The 20,919-nt window shown below is 39.2% G+C and overlaps 1 protein-coding gene across 1 annotated transcript; it reads left to right on the top strand.

The window, feature by feature from the left end:
• Positions 1–550: 550 nt before the first annotated feature.
• LOC122901923 (cytochrome P450 2K6-like) lies at positions 551–19,422 on the top strand. The gene is made up of 9 exons (XM_044241013.1): positions 551–658; positions 2,112–2,274; positions 6,704–6,853; positions 9,600–9,760; positions 12,100–12,273; positions 12,897–13,038; positions 13,413–13,597; positions 15,685–15,826; positions 19,131–19,422. Exons 1-9 carry the CDS (start codon positions 551–553, stop codon positions 19,316–19,318), a joined length of 1,413 nt encoding a protein of 470 aa, XP_044096948.1. The 3' UTR covers positions 19,319–19,422.
• The last annotated feature ends 1,497 nt before the right edge of the window (positions 19,423–20,919 follow it).

Below are 20,919 nucleotides of genomic sequence, written 5' to 3'. Positions count from 1 at the left end.
TAGGAGAGTGGAAGGCTGAGAACTTATTGTATAAGAGTCTTGACATTCTTGGTGTGACACTGATACTTGACCAACGACACACAGATCACGGGGTATCCTAGCAAACAATACAATTCTTTTTATTGTGAAAGTGTAGATTTCACACTGAAGGTTGAATATCTTGTATTTCTCTGAAATATCAAGACAAATCCTTGTTTTATATGAAAAGAAAATCCCTCCTCCAGGCTCTATTGGATAAAACAGGTTGCACTGAGAAGTGAAAAGAGAGAAGGGGGAAGGAGCTGAAATAAGGCAAGCATACTGTGTAGGACTGAATTCATTTTAATTATAAAATAGATGGTTGACTAGAAGATAGGGCAACTATGATGAGCAATGCCTTCATGCTTTTGATTTGCACTGGAAGCTGCTGATTCTGCCTGGTTGCAATTGCAAACATTTCTATTATCTTGACAATTACTTCTACTTAAAGATAATGAGTGGGTTTGACTCTTCTGTCATAGGTCCAATTCTGAGCCTGCTTCTCATTTTTCTTTTCACTATTAAAATCTTCATGACTAAAGCCTCCAAGCAACATTTTCCTCCAGGACCCAGACCTTTGCCAATAATTGGAAATCTGCATATTCTCAATCTGAAGAGGCCGCATCAAACTATGCTGGAGGTAAAAAACGGTTGTTCATTTCATACTTATTTATAATTTTCTACCCTCATTCTTACCCTCACGAGTGTATTAGCATGCGCACACACTTATGACTGGTTTGTATATGTATAATGAAGTAATTAAATAGGATTCAAAGTTAATTGAGCTGTTTTATTTAATGCTTAGTTTCTTTTAACTTTGGATATAAAAATATAAGTAAATATATTTCTATTATTTAAAGCGATATTGTACCCTGAAATATTTATGATCTGTATCCTTTATTTCAACCACTTTGATCTACATATTCCATATTCTATATTCATATTCTATGTCCTACATATTTCTCTATAAAGGAACTGATTATGATCATAGTCTTACTTTAGAAAATTTTAATTGTTATTAAAAAGAATGTCTGTGTAGAGAGAGTCAATTATCATATGGTTTCACTCATTTGTGGAGCATAACCAATAGCATGGAGGACAAGGGGCGTTAGAGAGGAGTAGGGAATTTGGGTAAATTGGAAGGGGAGGTGAACCATGAGAGACTATGGACTCTGAAAAACAGTCTGAGGGGTTTGAAGTGGCGGGGGGGTGGGAGGTTGGGGTACCAGGTGGTGGGTATTATAGAGGGCACAGCTTGCATGGAGCACTGGGTGTGGTGAAAAAATAATGAATACTGTTTTTCTGAAAATAAATAAATTGGGAAAAAAAAAAAGAATGTCTGTGGAAGGCACAATCGATAGTTGGGTAAAAACAACAAACTCTGCAGATGACAAGGCTCCATGTGTACGCTTTTTGAGCATTGCTATTTACTATTTGACTTCTTGAAGCCACTGTACCTTGCCTATATGACGCAAATGATGATAACATCTACCTTTTTTGGTTATTATGTGCATTAAAAGAGATACTGGCAATATAAATAATCACTCTTGTTATTTTTAATTATCAAAGAAAAGTGAATGTTTTCTTTATAGTATGAAATGTCGCATAGTAGCGCAGAGCTAACTTGAACCTACTATGGTTATAACATCCCGCAAAGGATAGGGCGTGAATATGGTGGTCAGGTAGTCAGTGTGTTGGTTAGGAAGAGCTTTGTCTTCCTAGCGCCCGGGTTGGGCATTTTCTGAGACCAGACAAAGATATAATAGAGAGAAACTAGGAGTCAATTCCATGATGTTAGAGCCCTGCTACTGGAAATCTCATTTTTAGTGTATGTGCTGTCAAAGTGAGCACTGCTACTGGAAATCTCAAACAAAACGGAGTATAAGGACAACCAGTGGATCATAATAATCATGGCTAAAATAGGTATAGCAACCAAGGAGTATCTTTAGTGAACTAATCAAATATTGTCATTTCACAAGAATATAGAACTGATTAATAGGTCAGAATTAAATTTTCAAAGATCAAGATCTAGTTCATTTTTAATTCAGTACCATGTTTTAGTTGCTTCTTTTTTTTTTTTTTATACACCCAAGCTCTCCCAGAAATATGGCTCCATTTACAGCATCCAAATGGGTCCAAAGAAGGTGGTGGTTCTCTCTGGATATGAGACAGTGAAAGATGCCCTGGTCAATTATGGTGATCAGTTTGGGGAACGATCTCAAGTGCCTATATTTGAAAGACTTTTTGAAGGAAAAGGTAATAAGCTCTAAGCTTAAGATATATCCTTATAGTTAAAATTATTAAATCAATTGCACCATATTATCTTTAATAATTCCTTTCATGATTTAATTTTCCCTTCATCAATATACAACACAGAAATAGAATTTACTGAGGAGAAATTTTATGTTTATGGTTTTATTCTCATTGTACATGATAATTCTATTAAACAAATAATTATTAGCCAGAAACTATGTGGAAAGTATAGTCAGCACTACAAAAATACAAAGAGAACAGAGGCCATCAGCTTAAGAGGTTACAGTCTAATGATTGCCACTGATCCATCAAAAAATACAATAGCAGAAGTGTTATAAATAATATTGAACCATATTTTCAGCTGGATAAAGTTGTTGTATCTTGCTTTTGTGTGTCTTAGATGAATGCCTTGAGGAAATCCAGATGTTATACTGTTATGTCAGTCCACTAATATAATAACTCTTTAAGTTATTACATTAACCCTTTAATGCTCATTTAATAACTCTAAAAATGGGAATCGTTTCATCTTGACATTATTTTTAGTAAACTAATATTGGTATCTAGTAAATACTACTAAGCCATTTTAATGCTTCAACAACTTTTTGAAAAAGCATTTCTTACATTATCCTTCTCCAACATCTTGTTCTTTGAGATACTAGTAGATGTTCTATGCAAAAACCAGTGTCAGTGAAGTGAATTTGAGAAACTACATAATAAAGGCCTCTCTCTGGGTCACCTAGGTGTCTCAGTGGGTTCAGCCTCTGCCTTTGGCTCAGTTCATGATCTCAGGGTCCTGGGATTAAGCCCCGAATCAGGCTTTCTGCTCTGTAGGGAGACTGCTTCCTCCTCTTTCTCTCTCTGCCTGCCTCTCTGCTTACTTGTGATCTCTCTCTGCCAAATAAATATATAAAATCTATAAAAAAAAAAATGTCCTCTCTCTGAACTCCTGGGGTGACTAATAAGATGTTAAAACCTCTGAGAAAAACACCAAAAGTCTACTTACTTTTATTTAATTCAGTCTTCACACTTATTAGTCCTTGCAACATTTCTTTTTTTATATATGAAATCTAATTAGTTAACATACAGTGTAATATTGGTTTCAGGAGTAGAAATCAGTGATTCCTCACGTACCTACAACATGAGTGCTGATTACAAGCATCTCCTTGGTATCCATCTCCCAGTTAGGTACCCCCCAACCTCCTTTCATCAACCCTCAGTTTGTTCTCTATTGTTAAAAGACTCTTATGACTTGTTTCCCTCTCTTTCTTTTTTTTTCTCTCCTCCTTCCCATATGTTCATCTATTTTGTTTTTTATATGCCACTTATGAGTGAAATCATGTGGTAGTTGTCTTTCTCTGACTAATTTCACTTAGCATAATACCCTCTACTTCCATGCATATTGTTGCAAAGGGCAAGATTTCATTTTTTTATATGTCTGAGTAATATTCCATTGAACTCACACATACACACACACACACACACACACACACACTTACCACAACAGTCTTTGAGACATTTCTTTTTTTTTTTTTTTAAGATTTTATTTATTTATTTGACAAAGATCACAAGTAGGCAGAGAAGCAGGCAGAGAGAGAGCCTGCCAAGCAGAGAGCCTGATGTGGGCTCAATTCCAAGACCCCAGGATCATGACCTGAACCAAAAGTAGAGGCTTTAATCCACTGAGCTACCCAGGTGCCCCTACATTTCTTTTTCTTAGAATTCCTACTAACATCTCATAAAATCATTATTGAAGAACAACAGATCATTCAGTCTCTGGTCTTTAGCACCTGGGATCTATCTTCTTCTATTCCTTCTAGAAATCGGGGACACGTTTTGTCTCTTCCCTCTGGCATCTCTGTTTTTTTTTCATAAGACTTCACATATTACTCACCGATGCTATGATTATACACAAAATCATTTTAATTTATATCAATATCAAATCTAACAGTTTTTTCCTCAACAAATCATTTTAAGAATCAAGTAGTCTTTCTTTTTAAGTGACTTAACTGGTCATAGGAAAATTACTTTTTGTTCAAAGAGAAAATGATTCATTCTCCACCCCACACCCTGTCTAGTAAATCCACCCAAATGGGTAAAAACATTCTTTTAAACCAATGTTGTATAAATAGAGGAAAAATTTAATATTTTCTTTAGCATTAGACCATTTTGGAGTATTACATCATCTTAATGTTTTGCCATGTAACTTACATATATTTTAAACTTTGGTGCCAAGTTGCATTTTGTTTGTTTGTTTGCTTGTTTTTAAGATTTTACTTATTTGAGAGAGAGGGAGAGCAAGCACAAGTAGGGAAAGGGGCTAGTGGCAGAGGGATAAGGAGAAACAAATTTCTTGCTGAGCAAGCAGAGAACCCGATGCAGGGCCCAATCCCAGGACCCTGAGATCATGACCTGAGACGAAGGCAGAGACACTTAACTGACTGAACCACCCAGGTGCGCCGGGTGCCAGTTTTCAGAAGTTCTAGGAACACCTAGGTGGCTCAGTTGGTTAAGCATCTGCCTTTGGCTCAGGTCCTAATCCCAGGGTCCAGGGATTGATTCCTGCATCAGGCTCCCTGTTCAGTGGGAAGCCTGCTTCTCCCTCTGCTGCTCCCCCTGTTTCTGCTCTCTCATCTCTGTCAAATAAATAAATAAAATCTTTTAAAAAATAGCAAATAAAATAAGTAAATAAATAAATAAACAAATGAATAAACTTCCATTCCTTATAATGCTAAATTGATGTTCTCCACAAAGACATGGCTGGGCTACCACTATGCCCTGAAAGATACAGGGACATCTGCGGGCCTTTCATGTTCTACTACTGTGTTCTCAAATGTAAATCTTTAAATAATAACATGAGATAGCTTGAAGAGTCACATATTTGTTATAAAAGAGTTTTATGCACCACAGGATCCACAGACAGAATTAATTTAAGAACTGAACGCGAGCAGAATCTAACCTTCGCCAGGGTCCTTTCGAAGGAAGGCTTAACCTCCCATGAAGTGTCAACAGCTGCACAGCAGAGACCTCTCTAGGTGTTTTGGATTTCATGCTGACACTGGCAGGGATGGGGCTGTCCCATTTCCAACACCTAGGTTGCCTTAGTTTATTCTGATTTCTTATTTCAGGAAACTATTCCTATTTCCAACTCAGAAAGACCTCCCCTGTCTCTGGAACCTCCATAGAAAAATGAGAAAAATGCCAGTGGAGGAAGGGCCAGGGTTAGGGACTGAAACACAAGGAGTAATGCCAGCATCACCACAAACTGACCGTGGAAAAATATGGGCCACTTTGGCAATCCTCTCTTTCCTTATTTTTCTGTAAGTTAGCATATATCCCAACTCTTCTAAGAATTTGTTTATTATATCCTTTAGATGCACAAATTCACATAGCTATTGTAGATAATAAATATTTATTAAACACCTACTCTGTGCTATAGCAACACGTGAGTCCAGAAATTAGTATGTAGAGCACCAGTGTGGGAGCTTGGCTACACCTCTTGGTAATAATTTACTCCTAACTTTTTTCTCAGGTGAGTCTTGTGTCTGTAGTCCAAATTTTTTCCTAGCAAAAAAGACTTTGTTTTCTAATGTTCATCAGTCCCTTAACCACACCTAGCATGATGTAAGCTTATAGTAGAGATTCAGGATTTGTTTACGAATTTGTCAGAGAAATAGAACTAAAACCGAAATCTTCTCCCAACCCAGAAGTCCTCCTCTCCACAAGCGTAATAGAAAAAGAAGACAATTTTATTTTTGAATAAGCATCAAACCAAGATGGGATGTGTATCACAGACAATCCACTACGAAATAGCAAAGACAGAAACAAATCTCACTCTGTTATACAATCAAGCAGACTCAACCCATTACAAATATGTTCTCAAGGAAACCAATAACTAGTCCTCAATAACAAGAGGGCTTGACAGCACCATTTGTCACCCATAGTTCATCCTAGATACACCCAGTAATCGGGGTGACCATCTGTGTTAATTGTCTGTATACAAAAGAATAATAAAGTCTTCATATCTTTATGATAGGAGGCAGTTTTACAATTTGGGGCAAGTCACCCACCAAAGTGAGGCTCCTACCCTCCTACAGAAACTGGGAGAAAGGGGCATTCTCTTCCTCGATGTTTATATTTTGAACAGGTGGCCCCCAGGCTGCCAAGAAAGCCATTGCTAGGTCACAAAGTTGACAAAAGACCTATTCATACTTTCAGAAGGACTTATATGTAATATACGTCATATGTGTATGATATAGATTATCTATATACGATTTTAAAAAAGGGAAAAATACAAGTCTTCTAAAGTAAATGCTCTGAGTGAAAGAGAAGCCAACAGGGAGAAGAAAGCCTCTCTTAAATTTTTACTTGTCCTTGCAAATTAAATATTAAAAACCTTGCAGACATAAGTTTTAAACACTTTACTTGTTATAAGGAATTGTCTTCTCTCATGGTGAAACTTGGAAAACTATGAGAAGGTTCAGCCTGACCACCTTACGGAACTTTGGAATGGGCAAGCGCCTCATAGAAGACAGGATCTTAGAAGAATGCCAGCATCTCATACGCAGCTTTGAGTCTCACAGAGGTGGGTAGAATGCACAAACCAAATCTTATTTTTCATGAAGAAGAAGCCAAATGCTATATTTTATTATGTAGAAATAATTTCAGTCTTGTAGTAAAATTCTTAGAATTTACAAATAATTCCCCAAATTGTGCTCTTCTGTAAGATTCCCAAAATGTCAGCATTTTATGTTAGCCTTCTCTCTTGCTGTCTTTTTCTAAGCTGTTTGAAAGTGCTTTGGAGACATGCTCTCTTTTTATTCCTAAACACTTCAATACGTTCCCTTGAAATAAACACATTCTCTCACATTCCCAAAGTACGATTTTCAAAACTCAGGAAATTAGTATTGACTCAGTAATCCCCTAAACTTATTTGGCCGGATTTTGCCATTGCCCCATTAATGTCCTGAATAGCAAAAGAAAATCCTGACCCATGTATCATGTTCACTTGTCATGTCTCTTTTGCTTCCTTCCATCTGGAACAGTTCTTCAGTAATAGGCATATTTCTGATCTCTTTAAATGATATACAGTTAATTCCATACTATTTTAACATTTCATCTATTTAATATTTTAATTTATCTTTTCCTTAATAAATTGAGCTCATTCCTTACTAAAAAATGTCCATTTGAATATTATCTTCACGGATGCAGGTAGCAACATGAAGAGAAATGGTCAAAGGCAGGCAAACCTGAGATGAATACAGACAAGAAACAGAAAGCTCGGGGACCCATGTGCTAAGTTAGCAGTCTCTGTAAACAGAGAGCCCATCAGCAGTTTGGAGAAAGTACTTACAGAAAAATATCTTTTCCCTCTGCAGTGTTAAGCTCCTAACAAACATTAATTTCTCAAGTCTTTGTGTACACAGTATCTGAAACACCCTTACATTTATATACTAAAAAGGAAACATATTCCCTACAGAAATTCCCCCAAACCTTCAGCCTGCACATTAAGGTAGGTGCTGATGTTAAAAGTAAATCTTAGCATTCTGGTTGCCAAAAATAAATGTACATCCACTAATGTATGTTTAATGATCTAAATAGTTTTTAATGATGCTGAGGAAAACAGGACCCAGTAACAGAAGAGGCTAAAACAAGAGGCTCTAGGTAAGGTTCTTTCAAGTAGAATCATTTTAATCATCTAGAAATCCTCTTTTAAATTTATGAACTTGATGGTAGACTTCTAGGTTGATATTTTCTCAGATGTAATGTATTAATACTTGCTACACACACTGAAATGATCCCTCACCTGGAACATTTTAATTTAACTGAGCCAAATGTAGATTTTCCTCTACATCAATACTTTTAGTTTGCCTTCTAATACTATGTTGAACAAGAGTGGTGAAAGTGGGAATCCTTGTATTGTTCCTGATCTCAATGGGAAGGCTACAAGCTTTTTCCCATTGAGGATGATATTTGCTGTGGGTCTTTCATAGATAGATTTGATGAGGTTCAGGAATGTTCTCTCTATCCCTATACTTTGAAGCATTTTAATCAGGAACGGGTGCTAGATTTTGTCAAATGCTTTTTCTGCATCAATTGAGAGAACCATGTGGTTCTTCTCTCTTCTCATATTAATTTGTTGTATCACATTAATTGATTTGCGAATGTTGAACCATCCTTGTAGCCCAGGGATGAATCCCACCTGACCATGGTGGATAATCTTTTTAATGTGCTGTTGGATCCTGTTGGCTAGGATCTTGTTGAGAATCTTAGCATCCATATTCATCAGTGATATTGGTCTAAAATTCTCCTATTTGGTAGAGTCCTTGCCTGGTTTGGGGATCAGGGTAATGCTGGCTTCATAGAAAGAGTCTGGAAGTTTTCCTTCTGCTTCAATTTTTTGAAACAGCTTCAGGAGAATAGGTGTTATTTCTTCTTTGAAAGTTTGGTAGAATTCCCCAGGGAATCTGTCAGGTCCTGGGCTCTTGTTTTTTGGGAGGTTTTTGATCACTGATTCAATCTCGTTATTAGATATCAGTCTATTCAGGTTGTCGATTTCTTCCTGGTTCAATTTTGGTAGTTTATATTTTTCCAGGAATGCATCCATTTCATCTAGGTTGCTAAGCTTATTGGCATATAACTGTTCATAATAACTTCTGATGATTGTTTCTACTTCCTTGGTGTTAGTTGTGATCTCTCCCTTTTCATTCATAATTTTATGAATTTGGGCTTTCTCTCTTTTCTTTTGGATTAGTGTAGCCAGTGGCTTATCAATCTTATTGATTCTTTCAAAAAACCAGCTTCTAGTTTCATTGATACGTTCTACTGTATCTCTGGTTTCTACCTCATTGATCTCAGCTCTAATCTTGATGATTTCCCTTCTTATGTGTGGAGTTGGTTTGATTTGTTGTTGATCCTCCAGTTCTTTAAAGTGTAGAGACAGCTGGTTGTTCTAGATTTTTCAATTTTTTTGAGGGAGACTTGGATGGCTATGTATTTTCCCCTTAGGGCCGCCTTTGCTGTATCCCATAGGTTTTGGACCGAAGTGTCTTCATTCTCATTGGTTTCCATGAATTGTTTCAGTTCTTCTTTGATCTCCTGGTTGATCCAAGCATTCTTAAGCAAGGTGGTCTTTAGCTTCCAATCTTTTAACCAAATTCTGGATAGTATTCAAGGTTCATCTAGTCTCACCTTTCCTTAAAAGGCATGGTCACCAATAATCTTGCTCCTCTATGAAATCTTTAGTGGACAGTCTTGTCCCCATCATTCCAGAACTGGTTTAATACTGTTTATGTGAGTATTCCTAATCTGATTAATGAATTCTCTTGTAGGAAAGCCCTTTGAGGTCAATACAGTAATGAATGCTTCTGTCGCTAATGTTATTGTGTCAGTGCTATTTGGAAAACGGCTTGATTACCAAGACACCCAATTCCTGAGACTCTTAACCTTGATTGGTGAAAATGTGAAGCTCATTGGAGGTCCCAGGATTGCGGTAACTATATCTTCCAATTCAATCACCTTACTTCTTCTAACGCACACTAGGTTGTTCAAGAGACCATGAAAAAGTGTTTGTCAGAGACTTACCATTTCAAAAATGGACACTTTCTGGAACATTCTGAGTACAGAGATGTGACAAGCATGTTTGATTAACACATATGATAATTCGCCCATCACAAATTATTGCATCAGGGTGCCTAAGGGGCTCAGTCAATTATGCATCTGCCTTTGGCTCAGGTCATGATCCCAGAGTCCTGGGATGGAGTCCTTGCCCAGAGGGGAGACTGCTTCTCTCTCTACCTTTCCCCCCACTCATGATCTTTCTCTCTCTCTCTCAAGTAAATAAACAAACATCTTAAAAAAAAATACTGCATCAAATATCTTATGATGTATGGGTTGTGAATCACACCAATAAATAGTTCAGTTTGTGACTTGAGTAAATTTTCACAATTTTGGCCATTCATCTTTTACCCACACTACTGGTTATGCATCATTGTAGGATAAGTCATGAACGAATAAGGAACACCCAGTAGAATTCACTTAGAAGAGGGAATTTAAACAAAGGAAAACTATCAAGTACTAAAAACAGTACTAAAGAAATTGTTAATATTTATTCTGCATCATGTAAGTTCAAAATAGTGCTACAATCCAATTTTTTATATTTGTGAGCAGTAAAGTGGCTGTCTTCTAGAATGTAGGGACTAAGTGCCTTGTCAAATAGTTCCCATTTTCTTTCTTTCTTCCTTTCTTTCTTTTTTAAAGATTTTATTTATTTATTTGACAGAGAAAGTGAGAGAGCACAAGCAGGGGGAGTAGCAGAGGGAGAGGGAGAAACAGGCTCCCTGCCCAGTGCAGGGCTCAATCCCAGGATCCTGGGATCATGACCTGAGCTGAAGGCAAACGTTTAATGAACTGAGCCATCCAGGGCCCCAGTTCCCATTTTCAATAGCACAACTGACAACAGACAATATTATTTCACTTTGGAATAATTTAGGTTCTGTTACTACAAGTACAGGTGTACTCTAAATATAGGTGTGGGGGAACCCTGGCACAGGGAACTATGTCTATTTTTTAAGTTAATTAGAGAAAGATAATTATCATATGATTTCACTCCTGTGGAATTTAAGAAACAAAACAGAGGAGCATAGGTGAAGGAAGCGAAAAATAAGACCAAACCAGAGAGAGAAACAAACCATAAGAGATTCTAAATCTTAGGAAACAGAGGGTTGCTTGAGGAGACAGGGGTTAGGGGTTGGGGTAACCGGGTGATGGGCATTAAGGAGGGTATGTGATGTAATGAGCACTGGGTGTTATGTAAGACTGATGATGGATCACTGACCTACACCTTTAAGACCTCTAATACATTATATGTTAATTCATTGAATTTAAATAAATTAAAAATAAGTACATAAAAAGCTCAATCCTTAAACAGAATTTTTAAAACAGTTTTTTTTTTTTACTCATTTGAAATGTAGAGAGTGCGAGCAAGTATGCAAGTGGGGGCCGTGGGGGGAGGGGGAGAGAATCTCAAGCCAACTCCTTGCTGAGCAGGGAGCCTGACACAGGGCTTGAACCCGTGACCCAGAGTTCATAACCTGAGCTAAAACCAAGAGTCTGACGCTTAAACGACTGAGCCACCCAGACACCCAAGTATGTCTAACTTTAGGTGTGGCCTTTTATCTTCAGTATTTATTAGGTCACTTGGGTGGTTAGGGACCCCTTATAGAATCTGATTAAATATATAAAGAGTTCATCTCTCACATAAATGAATATACTGAGAAACATACCAAATTTAGCCAACAGTTAAGTTCTTCCTGAACTTTCTAAGGATTAGGGAATATTAAATTATATGGTGCTTTTCTAGGGACCCTAGACACAGTAAGCTAGATCTAAATAACAAAAATGATTATTCCGATACTACAAAGAAATATCAATGGTAAAGTGAGTGTGTTACATAGCAATAAAATGGTTTGATCTGGAATCACCTAGGAGGTGCAGAAAAAACACAGATTTATAGCCTTAACCAAAAAGCCAATATTGTTTTCACGGCTCGCCTAACCTCTGAGTAGATGTGTTACTACCGGCATAATATGCAAAATACTCTGGGTACATAGAACTTACTACAAACCATACCAATATCCATTGTAAGTTACCGAACTCCACTAAGTGAGGAAATCATGTTGTCCACGTCAGTCTGCCAACGAGTTGAGATAAAATTGAAGCCTAAATGGGGTGCTATTCTATAATCCTTCCAGAAATAATGGTGTCATTCCCACTACTGCGTGCATCACATGTGTGTATTTAACTTACTTTGTTATTTTTTTATTCTTTCAGCTTTTCAATATGTTTCCAGTTTTGGGGTTCCTCCTAAAAAGTCATAAGACAGTACTCAGGAATAGAGATGAATTATTTGCTTTTATAAGGATGACCTTCCTAGATCATCAGCATGACATTGACAAAAATGATCCAAGAAGTTTCATTGATGCCTTTTTGGTCAGACAGCAGGAGGTAATGGTGATACCTTATCGTATTGTTTATTATTTAGTTTAATTAATAGCATCTGGAGGAAAAATATTTCTTGCAAAGAAGAAAAATCATTGGATTCAATTAAGTTAGTAATGGTAGATTTGTACCCTACCAAGAATGCTATTTACTAAATCTTCCATTCTCGAATATTTTCCACTGCTTTTCACATCACTCTCAAAAAAAAAAAAAAAAATCCAAAACAAGATATATAGAAGACCTTGAATGTTCGCTTTTAGAATAAGTACAGCATTCCTTTTATTCAATCTTGAAAATGTGCTTCAGTTGATGAACCCAAGAAAGATTATTTAATGCCATTTTTCTTAAAGAAACAATGTGGGCACATTCTAATCACTCAGACAAAAACTAATTTCCAAAATGGCAAACAGCTTTTCCCATTGTTAGAATTATTTATCATCATTAGCATCCAGGATGTGCTTTATTTGAAAATTCTGCACAACATCCTCATAATAATAATAAAAAAAAAATTCCACTCTTTTGAGGAAAGAATGCCAAGCATTTTGCTTTTTTAATTCATGTTAGGTTGTTTGCTATGATTGTCAAGTATAAAATTTTTTCATCACTCATGATTCCTTTTCCCCTTTCAGGAGAAAGATACATCTACTACCTATTTCAGTGATGAAAATTTGGTGGCACTCATTAGTAACCTGTTTGCGGCGGGTACAGAGACCACAGCCTCCACGCTACGCTGGGCACTACTGCTCATGTTGCGATATCCAGAAGTCCAGAGTAAGTCTCTTAAAATTCAGGCTATTGCCTGAAGGAAGGACTCGAAAATCTTTTAGGAAGGAAAAAGAAGAATTCTGTGGCCACCCTGGATACCTTTAATTTATACCCCTGAGGACAGTGTGTACTTTAGTTTCCTTTGGACATAAGAAAGTAGATTTTGCTCTCCAAGCTTCCTGAGACGGTCAACAGGTGTCAACTCTTTGCAGGTGTCACTCCATGCAGGTCCCCAGCGGGAACAGAGATCTAGGAGTGCAAACAGTACAGAAAAAAATGGGTCAGAAACTCAGAGAGCATTTTGATTTTCACATAGAAGGAAAACTGAGAGATTGTTCCAATATCTCTCCCCCCACCTCTAATCAGTGCATTTTATCCAGAAAAGGTCTGTGATGAGATCACCAAAGTTGTGGGGTCAGCCCAGCCTCGAATTGCACATCGAACTCAAATGCCATTCACAGATGCCGTCATTCACGAAGTACAGAGATTTGCTAATATCCTGCCCACAAGTTTACCTCATGCAACAACCACAGATGTGATGTTTAAAAATTACTATATTCCTAAGGTAAGGGTTTAAAAGGGGAAATGAGGGGACAGGGAAAGGATGTCAGCTGCTCAAAATCACAGAAGCACTGAAATAAACTGCTGAAGGCAATCTCTGCCTGCCTTTCTTCCCGTCCTCCCCTGCTTCTCTCTCCCCCCTTCCCTTTTACCTCCTTTTCGCCCTCCCTACCGTGCAATAAAAGGTAACTGAGTGTGTCAGAGTGTATGTGCCAAGAATAGGTGGTAATTACTCTGCACAAGGTGTTACAAGGGATTATTATTTCCATGTGGTATCTGAGGAAATTGGGGTTCAGAGAGTTTAAGCAAGGTGGGTGGGTAAGGGGCCCAGATCGCGGGAAAGGCTCGCTGCCTCTTCAAGCTGGTTTTCCCCACGCAGGGCACCCGACAGCATCACCCCCAACCTCGTGTCCCTCCTCACACAGAAATATGCTCAGGCCCTCTGCTTCTCAATCTTGAGACCTCTAGAGGCATTCCTGTGCTTCCCCCTGACAAACTGAAGTATGTGTAGATCTTTGCTAAGAGTACACCAAAGGCAGAAATTGGCCTAGGAACAGAGCATGCGCATAGCGCTGATTCTTTTCCTTAAAGCTTCGCCGGGTCACTGCTTCTGGGCCCATCTCTGCGGGAATCCGCAGGGACCACTGGTTACGTGGCCGCACTCCCCACACCATCACTTGCTACCCTGAGCGTACCCTACAAACAGGGGGCAACATTCATCTTTGGAGTTTCTCTTCCCAGCACGCATTAAACACGCTGTTGACTGAATTAATCAGATTCGTAGCTGATGAAAACAAATAAAACCAATACCAAAAAGAAGAAAAGGAGACCCCCCCCCCCACCCAAGGAAGCTATAATAATGAAAGGATTTGGGTTCTAGTTCTCTGTCTGGCTGCAAGCTAGGGAGAGCACTGTTACCAGAGCTTTGCAGGTACAGGGGGTCTCACATGCCCACCATGCTACTGGCGGCTAGGTCCCTCGCTTTCACTGAGCTCCAGTGGAAATAATATAGCACAGCTGTTCTGAGGAGGAAATATCCACAATGCCCAGGTAAATATAAATAAAAAAGAAAGAAACAGGGTGTCTGGGTCAGGGTGTCAGTCTTTAAGCGGCTGCCTTCCCCTCAGGTCATGATCCCAGGGTCCTAGGATAGAGCCCTGAATCGGGCTCCCTGCTCAGTGGGAAGGCTGCTTCTCCTTCTCCCTCTCCCTCTCCCCCTGCTTGTGTTCCCTCTCTTGCTGTCTCTATCAAATAAATAAATAAAATCTTAAAAAAAAAAAAAAAAAGAGAGAGAGAGAGAGGAACAAAGGAAGTTGTAAAATAAAACACTTTAAAGCTGTTGTTTGCTTTTGGTGACTCAACAGCTCTAGAGATTCATGCACTGAAACAGCTAACCGCAATGACAGTACTGGGAAGCTTTCTAGAGGAAGCTGTGATTAACGAAGGTGAAGTGTGAACCCTGTCCTTAATGGAGGGGCAGGCTTTCTTCCCACTATTCTAGTTTGAGTTTTCAGAGTGCTCTTTCCTGTATCACAGTTACAATTCCTTTCCTTGATCGTCTTGGTTGTCTCAGAGCACATGGTGAGCTGTGGAAGGGGGGTGGGGGGGCAACTGATTTTTGAGAATTTGCTTTGATGGGCTTGTTCAGTCTAGTTTGTCCCGTCACAGTCCCTGGAGGTAAAAGAGCAAAACCTCACTGAGCCTGCCCTAGGGTCTGTCCTCCATACTGCTGCGTCTGCGGCTCACAAGTCACCCCATGAGGGTTGTTTAATTCCCTTCATATAAATGTAGAAACTGGGATATATCAAGAGTTAAATCATGTGCCATTATCTCATAGCAAACACGGGACTAAGTAAAGAATGTTTCTGGTTCTGAGTCCATAGCTTGTGTTTTTTAGGAGGTATTAAATAATGTGGTTGAGTAAGTGAATGTCCTACACCAATCCCAAGCCCCTCCTCTTCCCCTCCTTCCAGATTCTTCCAGAACACACCGCTTCTGAAAAATTACCAACAGGACCTTCACACATTTTTCAAGAGTCACTTGTTAAAGAAGGAATATAATCTCTGCCATTAATAGCACTTCTGTTTCTAGGGCACCGAGGTCATCACTTTGCTGACCTCTGTACTTCGGGACCAAACACAATGGGAAAAGCCAGACACATTTAATCCTGAGCATTTCCTGACTTCCACTGGAAAGTTTGTCAAGAAAGAAGCTTTCATGCCTTTTTCAGCAGGTAAGGTCTCCGCCTTTGAGACAGGTGGCTTGAGAAATCTGGAGAGATTTGGCCTTGTCTGATGACTGTACTTGTGTTTTGTATTTTTTTGTTTTTTCATGTGGCACTAAACATCAGAAATATGGAAGAGTAAAAAGGGCCTTTCCTACCCAGGCTTTAAATTGGCTGTAAGACATTAGGCATTGGAATGGCATTATCTTAGGGAGTCCCTGAAAACTCCTTGTAGTTGAGGCTAGGGTAGAGCTTTGAGAATTTGAAAAGAAAGTTAAGCATGGGGACAGTGGATAGCCCCTTCACTCCAACCAGAAAAGCTTTGCTTGCTTGATTTATTGGTTGATTGATTGATTGATTTGACTCCATGCCCAGTGTGAAGCCCACTGCAGGGCTTGAACTCAGGACCCCGAGGACCAAGCATTGGTGGCCTGACTGAGCCAACCAGGCACCCCTGAAAAGCTTTGCTTTAATATGTATAAATGCCAGTGTTACTCTTAGGATTTCTTGGGTAGGGGAGGGAGGGAGGGGGCTTAGGATTAGGGAAGAGAGAAGAGCTTTCCACTAGAGTACTTTTTGGAATCCAGGGAGCTAAATGAATTTACTCTATAATTTTCTGGCTTCTTAAGAACGAATACTCCATTCCTAGAAAAGAATCTTAGCAAAACTACACCATAAGCAGTTTATCACCTTGTTCCTTTCCACTTACAAAAACAATAGGTTAGCATTCATTCCATATACCCATTCAGGGATAGGTAAACAGCGGTCACCCAAAGGATAGACTTTTCTTACCAACTGATAACTAAGGGATACAGAGAGATACAAAGTACAATGCATTCTTCTAATTTTTACACACAAATACACTGAGGATTATATATGAGAAAACAGCACATGTATTTACGACTTCTACTTTAAATAAAAACATAGTATCACATCTGGAACAGGAGTTAAAGGAAATGAAAAATAATCCACATGTACTACACAGTGCTATGAATTCGGTTTTTATTATGTTTCCTTGCATTAGATTTTGAAAAAAAAAAAAAAAGCTATGAAAACTTAAACAATGATCTCTGGAGGGCACTTCAACTACATCTAATTCCAAACCTTTACTTTACAAGTGAAGAGATGGAGCAATTACTTTATCATACATAAATTATTTTTTCCCTAGATTCATCTATCAAGTCTTGGATTTACTGATGTTTAGAGAGAAGAAACAATGTTCCCCTTGACACCCCCTTGTCTCCATGCACAACAATTACTGTTTTTTTTCTGACCAACTGTGCCTCCAGGTCCTTCCTGGTTTCTCACACACCTGGGCTTAGAGGCTTCTTTGGACTCTGAGACAAGCAGCAAATAGTCCAGATTTTTGCAGAGTGGGCCATCTTCAAACAAGTTTGGCAAAGTATACCTCAGGAATTCCAAACATCTCCAGATATACTGGGTTTGTGTATGTGTTTCCTGCTTTAGGAAATCTAGGAGTGGTGATACTCTGTTTTATCATAGACAGACAAATGGAAATATTTTTAAAATATAACAACCACAAAACCATCACAATAAAAAAGTATCATAAAACCAATGTTGAGTCCGAAGTCCTCATGTTCGTCCTTACTCACTGCAATAAGATAGATATCTTGCTCTTTGGTGGGCTTATTTGATCCTTGATCACACTCACTCAACTGATTTTGCACACAGCATTTCTTCTTAAGATCAACAAGATCAGTTGCTATGTTTTCACCCATATATCCTTAAAAGTAAACTAAAACAATGCATGCTTTGTTTTGTTGGGCAGCTAGACTCTTAGCTGAACTGAATAAACCTAAATATAGGGTAGATAATTCACACCCTAAGTTGGATTATTTATCATCCATTAGATGACACCACTCAATCATACATGTTGTTCTGGGCAGCTAGAAAGAACTGATCCCAAAAGCTAGATTAGGCATTCCTTCCATGGGCTCTCTCAACACCTTATCATAATTTGTGACACTGTATAATACTCACCTAGTTCCTTGTTGGGCTCACCTACTGGGCAGTGAACCCTCCCTGAGCAATAGTTTCAGAACCAAGCTAAATTAAATACCTGTATCTCGTTGACATTGCACATACATCGATGAACTGAATTGTTAGCTTTTATTTAATAAACATTTTCCAACAGAGAGACGTAGTATACATTGCCATTCACCCCTAAAAATCCTGCCTTGGTAGTAGACATCGAGAAAAACTGCCCCCCACTATCCTTTATCGTGTTCATCTATTTCCTGGAAGTCCCATTTAAACCAAAGTGCTACTTTCCTTGAGATGTAAAATATCTACATTCCAGTATTTTTTAGAACGTTGAAGTCTTTTGTGACTCAGTACCCTTGAGAGTTATCTTCCAATATACATAAACCAACAACAAAGGAAATCTAACTGGACCCTCTTGTTTCAATAAAAGCTTACCTAGAAGACTTTCTTCCTCAATTTTATTGACTCCACTTTTCACATACCTTGATGTTTCAAAAGTAATACGAACTGGGGCACCTGGGTGTCTCAGTGGGTTAAAACCTCTTCCTTAGGCTCAGGTCATGATCTCAGGGTCCTGGGATCGAGCCCCGTATTGGGCTCGCTGCTCAGCGAGGAGCCTGCTTCCCCTTCTCTCTGTGCCTACCTGTGATCTCTGTCAGTCAAATAAATCAATAAGATCCTTAAAGAAAAAAAAAAAAGTAATACAAACCAAATATCTTGTCTTAAAATGCTTCATGTGTCTTCAGAGGCTACCTAAACCCAAGTCTACATAGACTTGGGTCTATGTAGACTCTGGCCTCAGATCTTAGGCTCCATAACTCATGTTCTATGCTCATGTCAGGGCCAAATAATTTTAGCCCTGATATACATCATGACCCTTCCATATCCCACCACATCTTTGCTGGCTGACTTCTTCTCACCCTGAGCACAAGAGCAGAGATATAAAACTCTCATACAAACAGGAGGCCTCCCTGACCCTTCAAATTACAATGGGTACCTTCACTATCTGTTCTCATGACACACCAGGCTTTCCCTTACATTTTCACACTGAAATGTTAATGTTTGTTTAGCTGCTTGTTTCCCTCATGGGGGGCAGTTACTGGGGACATATGTACGTGGGGACATATGTACTTGACTTTGTTTTTCCAGGGCTTCGACAGAGCCCATGAGGCCCAGAAGAGGCTACAGCACTAATCCACACATTCTAAAGTAGAAGAAATCACACGTGGACACCTTTCGTCTCTATCCAGATTGTGTTTCAGTTTTTGTGCTCCTATGTCTCATAACCCTCTACTGCGTCTCTCTCCAGGGCGCCGGATGTGTGCCGGTGAGTCACTGGCCAAGATGGAGCTTTTCCTGTTCTTCACCAGCCTCATGCAGAAGTTCACCTTCCAGCCACCCCCCGGGGTCTCGCCTCTGGACCTGGACCTAACCCCAGATATTGGCTTCACCACTCGACCAATGCCTCACAAGCTACGTGCCCTATCCCGGGCCTAGGCTCTGCATTGCAAGCAGCCCCTGTTCTTAATGGAGTCCTTCACACCAACTCCCCTTTCCTGCATTTCGTCAGATGTGATATTCTGCCAAGTATTTCAGCTGTATTTAAACAGTCAGCCACATCATTGCCAAGCATTTTCATGTTAGGTCAGACTGGGTTCCTGGACTAATCAACGCAGTAGAGCCTCCTTGCAGTCATTCTCTAAGACAGAACGTGTGACAACTAGAACCTTCACTTCCTTCTCTAAGGTCTTTCTTTCCAACCAAAACTGTCCTTTTCCTCCAAGGCATATGAGACATCTAAGTATCACCAGTCGGTAGTTTTAGTTGGTTCAGGCAGGATGACTAGAGAATGCTTTGTCCCAGTATGCCCATGAACATCTTCAAAACCGCAAAGAAGACAATTCAGCTTTTAAGTGAGGATCCCACTAAACATAAGATATAGAAGACATTGGTTTCATTCTGTGACTCACCAAAAAAGGGTGGTTAACAACAGAGAATTGCTTAGGAGTCCTGCCAGTTTGCTGAGGTCGGCAAATGAGTGCTCCCGTTCCTCACTTAACTGGGATTTGCAGACCCCACTTGCCAGCGCCCACTGCCCTGAAGTCCCAGCGAGGGCATATGCAAGGCACATAGGCTGAACAGTAACAAAATCATTGTCAATTCCCCTGAGACACAAAGCATCTTCAGCCTTTATGAAGTTCTCCCCATCATCAACATAAGTGTTTCTCTTCTGCTCTTATCTGATCCCTGTCAAAGCAAAACTGGCACTAGATAAAGTTAATCCACCAAGTAAGACTTTGAGGTAATTGTCATAGAGGAAAGACATCAGAACTTCATCTGAACTTAAATCCACTGGAACATGGGGTGAGGAGAAGAGTTTTTGAATGTTGTGGTGAGTTAGAAAACATGTTAGTAGGGAGGTTACTCAAAGGCCTGTGACCCCTACACTGAGTTACTCCTTAATTGGCACATTTTTTTCTTTAGGACTAGGCCATTGATGTTTGTTACTCAGCCTCCACTGAAGCTGGGCTCCTCCCCTTCCAACAGAGACAAGGAGATAGGGTAGTTGACTTCCTTGATGACCCCATTGCAAAGGGAGGTCCAGGTGTCCTTGAGAAAGACCTTCTTGGATTATAAAACTGCTCAAAGTTTGTTTTTTGTTTTTGTTTGTTTGTTTGTTTAAGATTTACAAGTCAGAGGGGCAGAGAAATAATTTACAAGTGAAGTTTTCTCAACTAAATGCCCTAAGAAAATGAAGTCGGGGCCTGGAGCCAGGAAAAAGCTCCCTAAAATTTAGTCAACCTGAGAGGAATGTAAAGTCCTTCCTGGTCATTCCCAAAGCAGCATTTTCCACAGAACCTTTTTACAATGAGTCAGATGAGAGATACTCAGCTTCCCTGACTTTGTTGACCTAATAGGCAAAACCGTCAGTGACAGAGAAATGGGACCTGCTAATTTTAATTTATTGTTTGATTACATTCAAATGCAGGTAGCTGCACCCTCTGAGTTGCCCTCACTACCTAACTGGTGTTCAGTAACATATCAGTGAATTCGCTATCCAAAGTCAACATGAATTGGTGGACTGCTTTCTCTCATGA

The sequence above is a fragment of the Neovison vison genome, chromosome 1 (assembly GCF_020171115.1).
Source record: "Neovison vison isolate M4711 chromosome 1, ASM_NN_V1, whole genome shotgun sequence".
Taxonomy (NCBI): domain Eukaryota; kingdom Metazoa; phylum Chordata; class Mammalia; order Carnivora; family Mustelidae; genus Neogale; species Neogale vison.
This window is presented reverse-complemented; position numbering and strand designations above follow the sequence as displayed.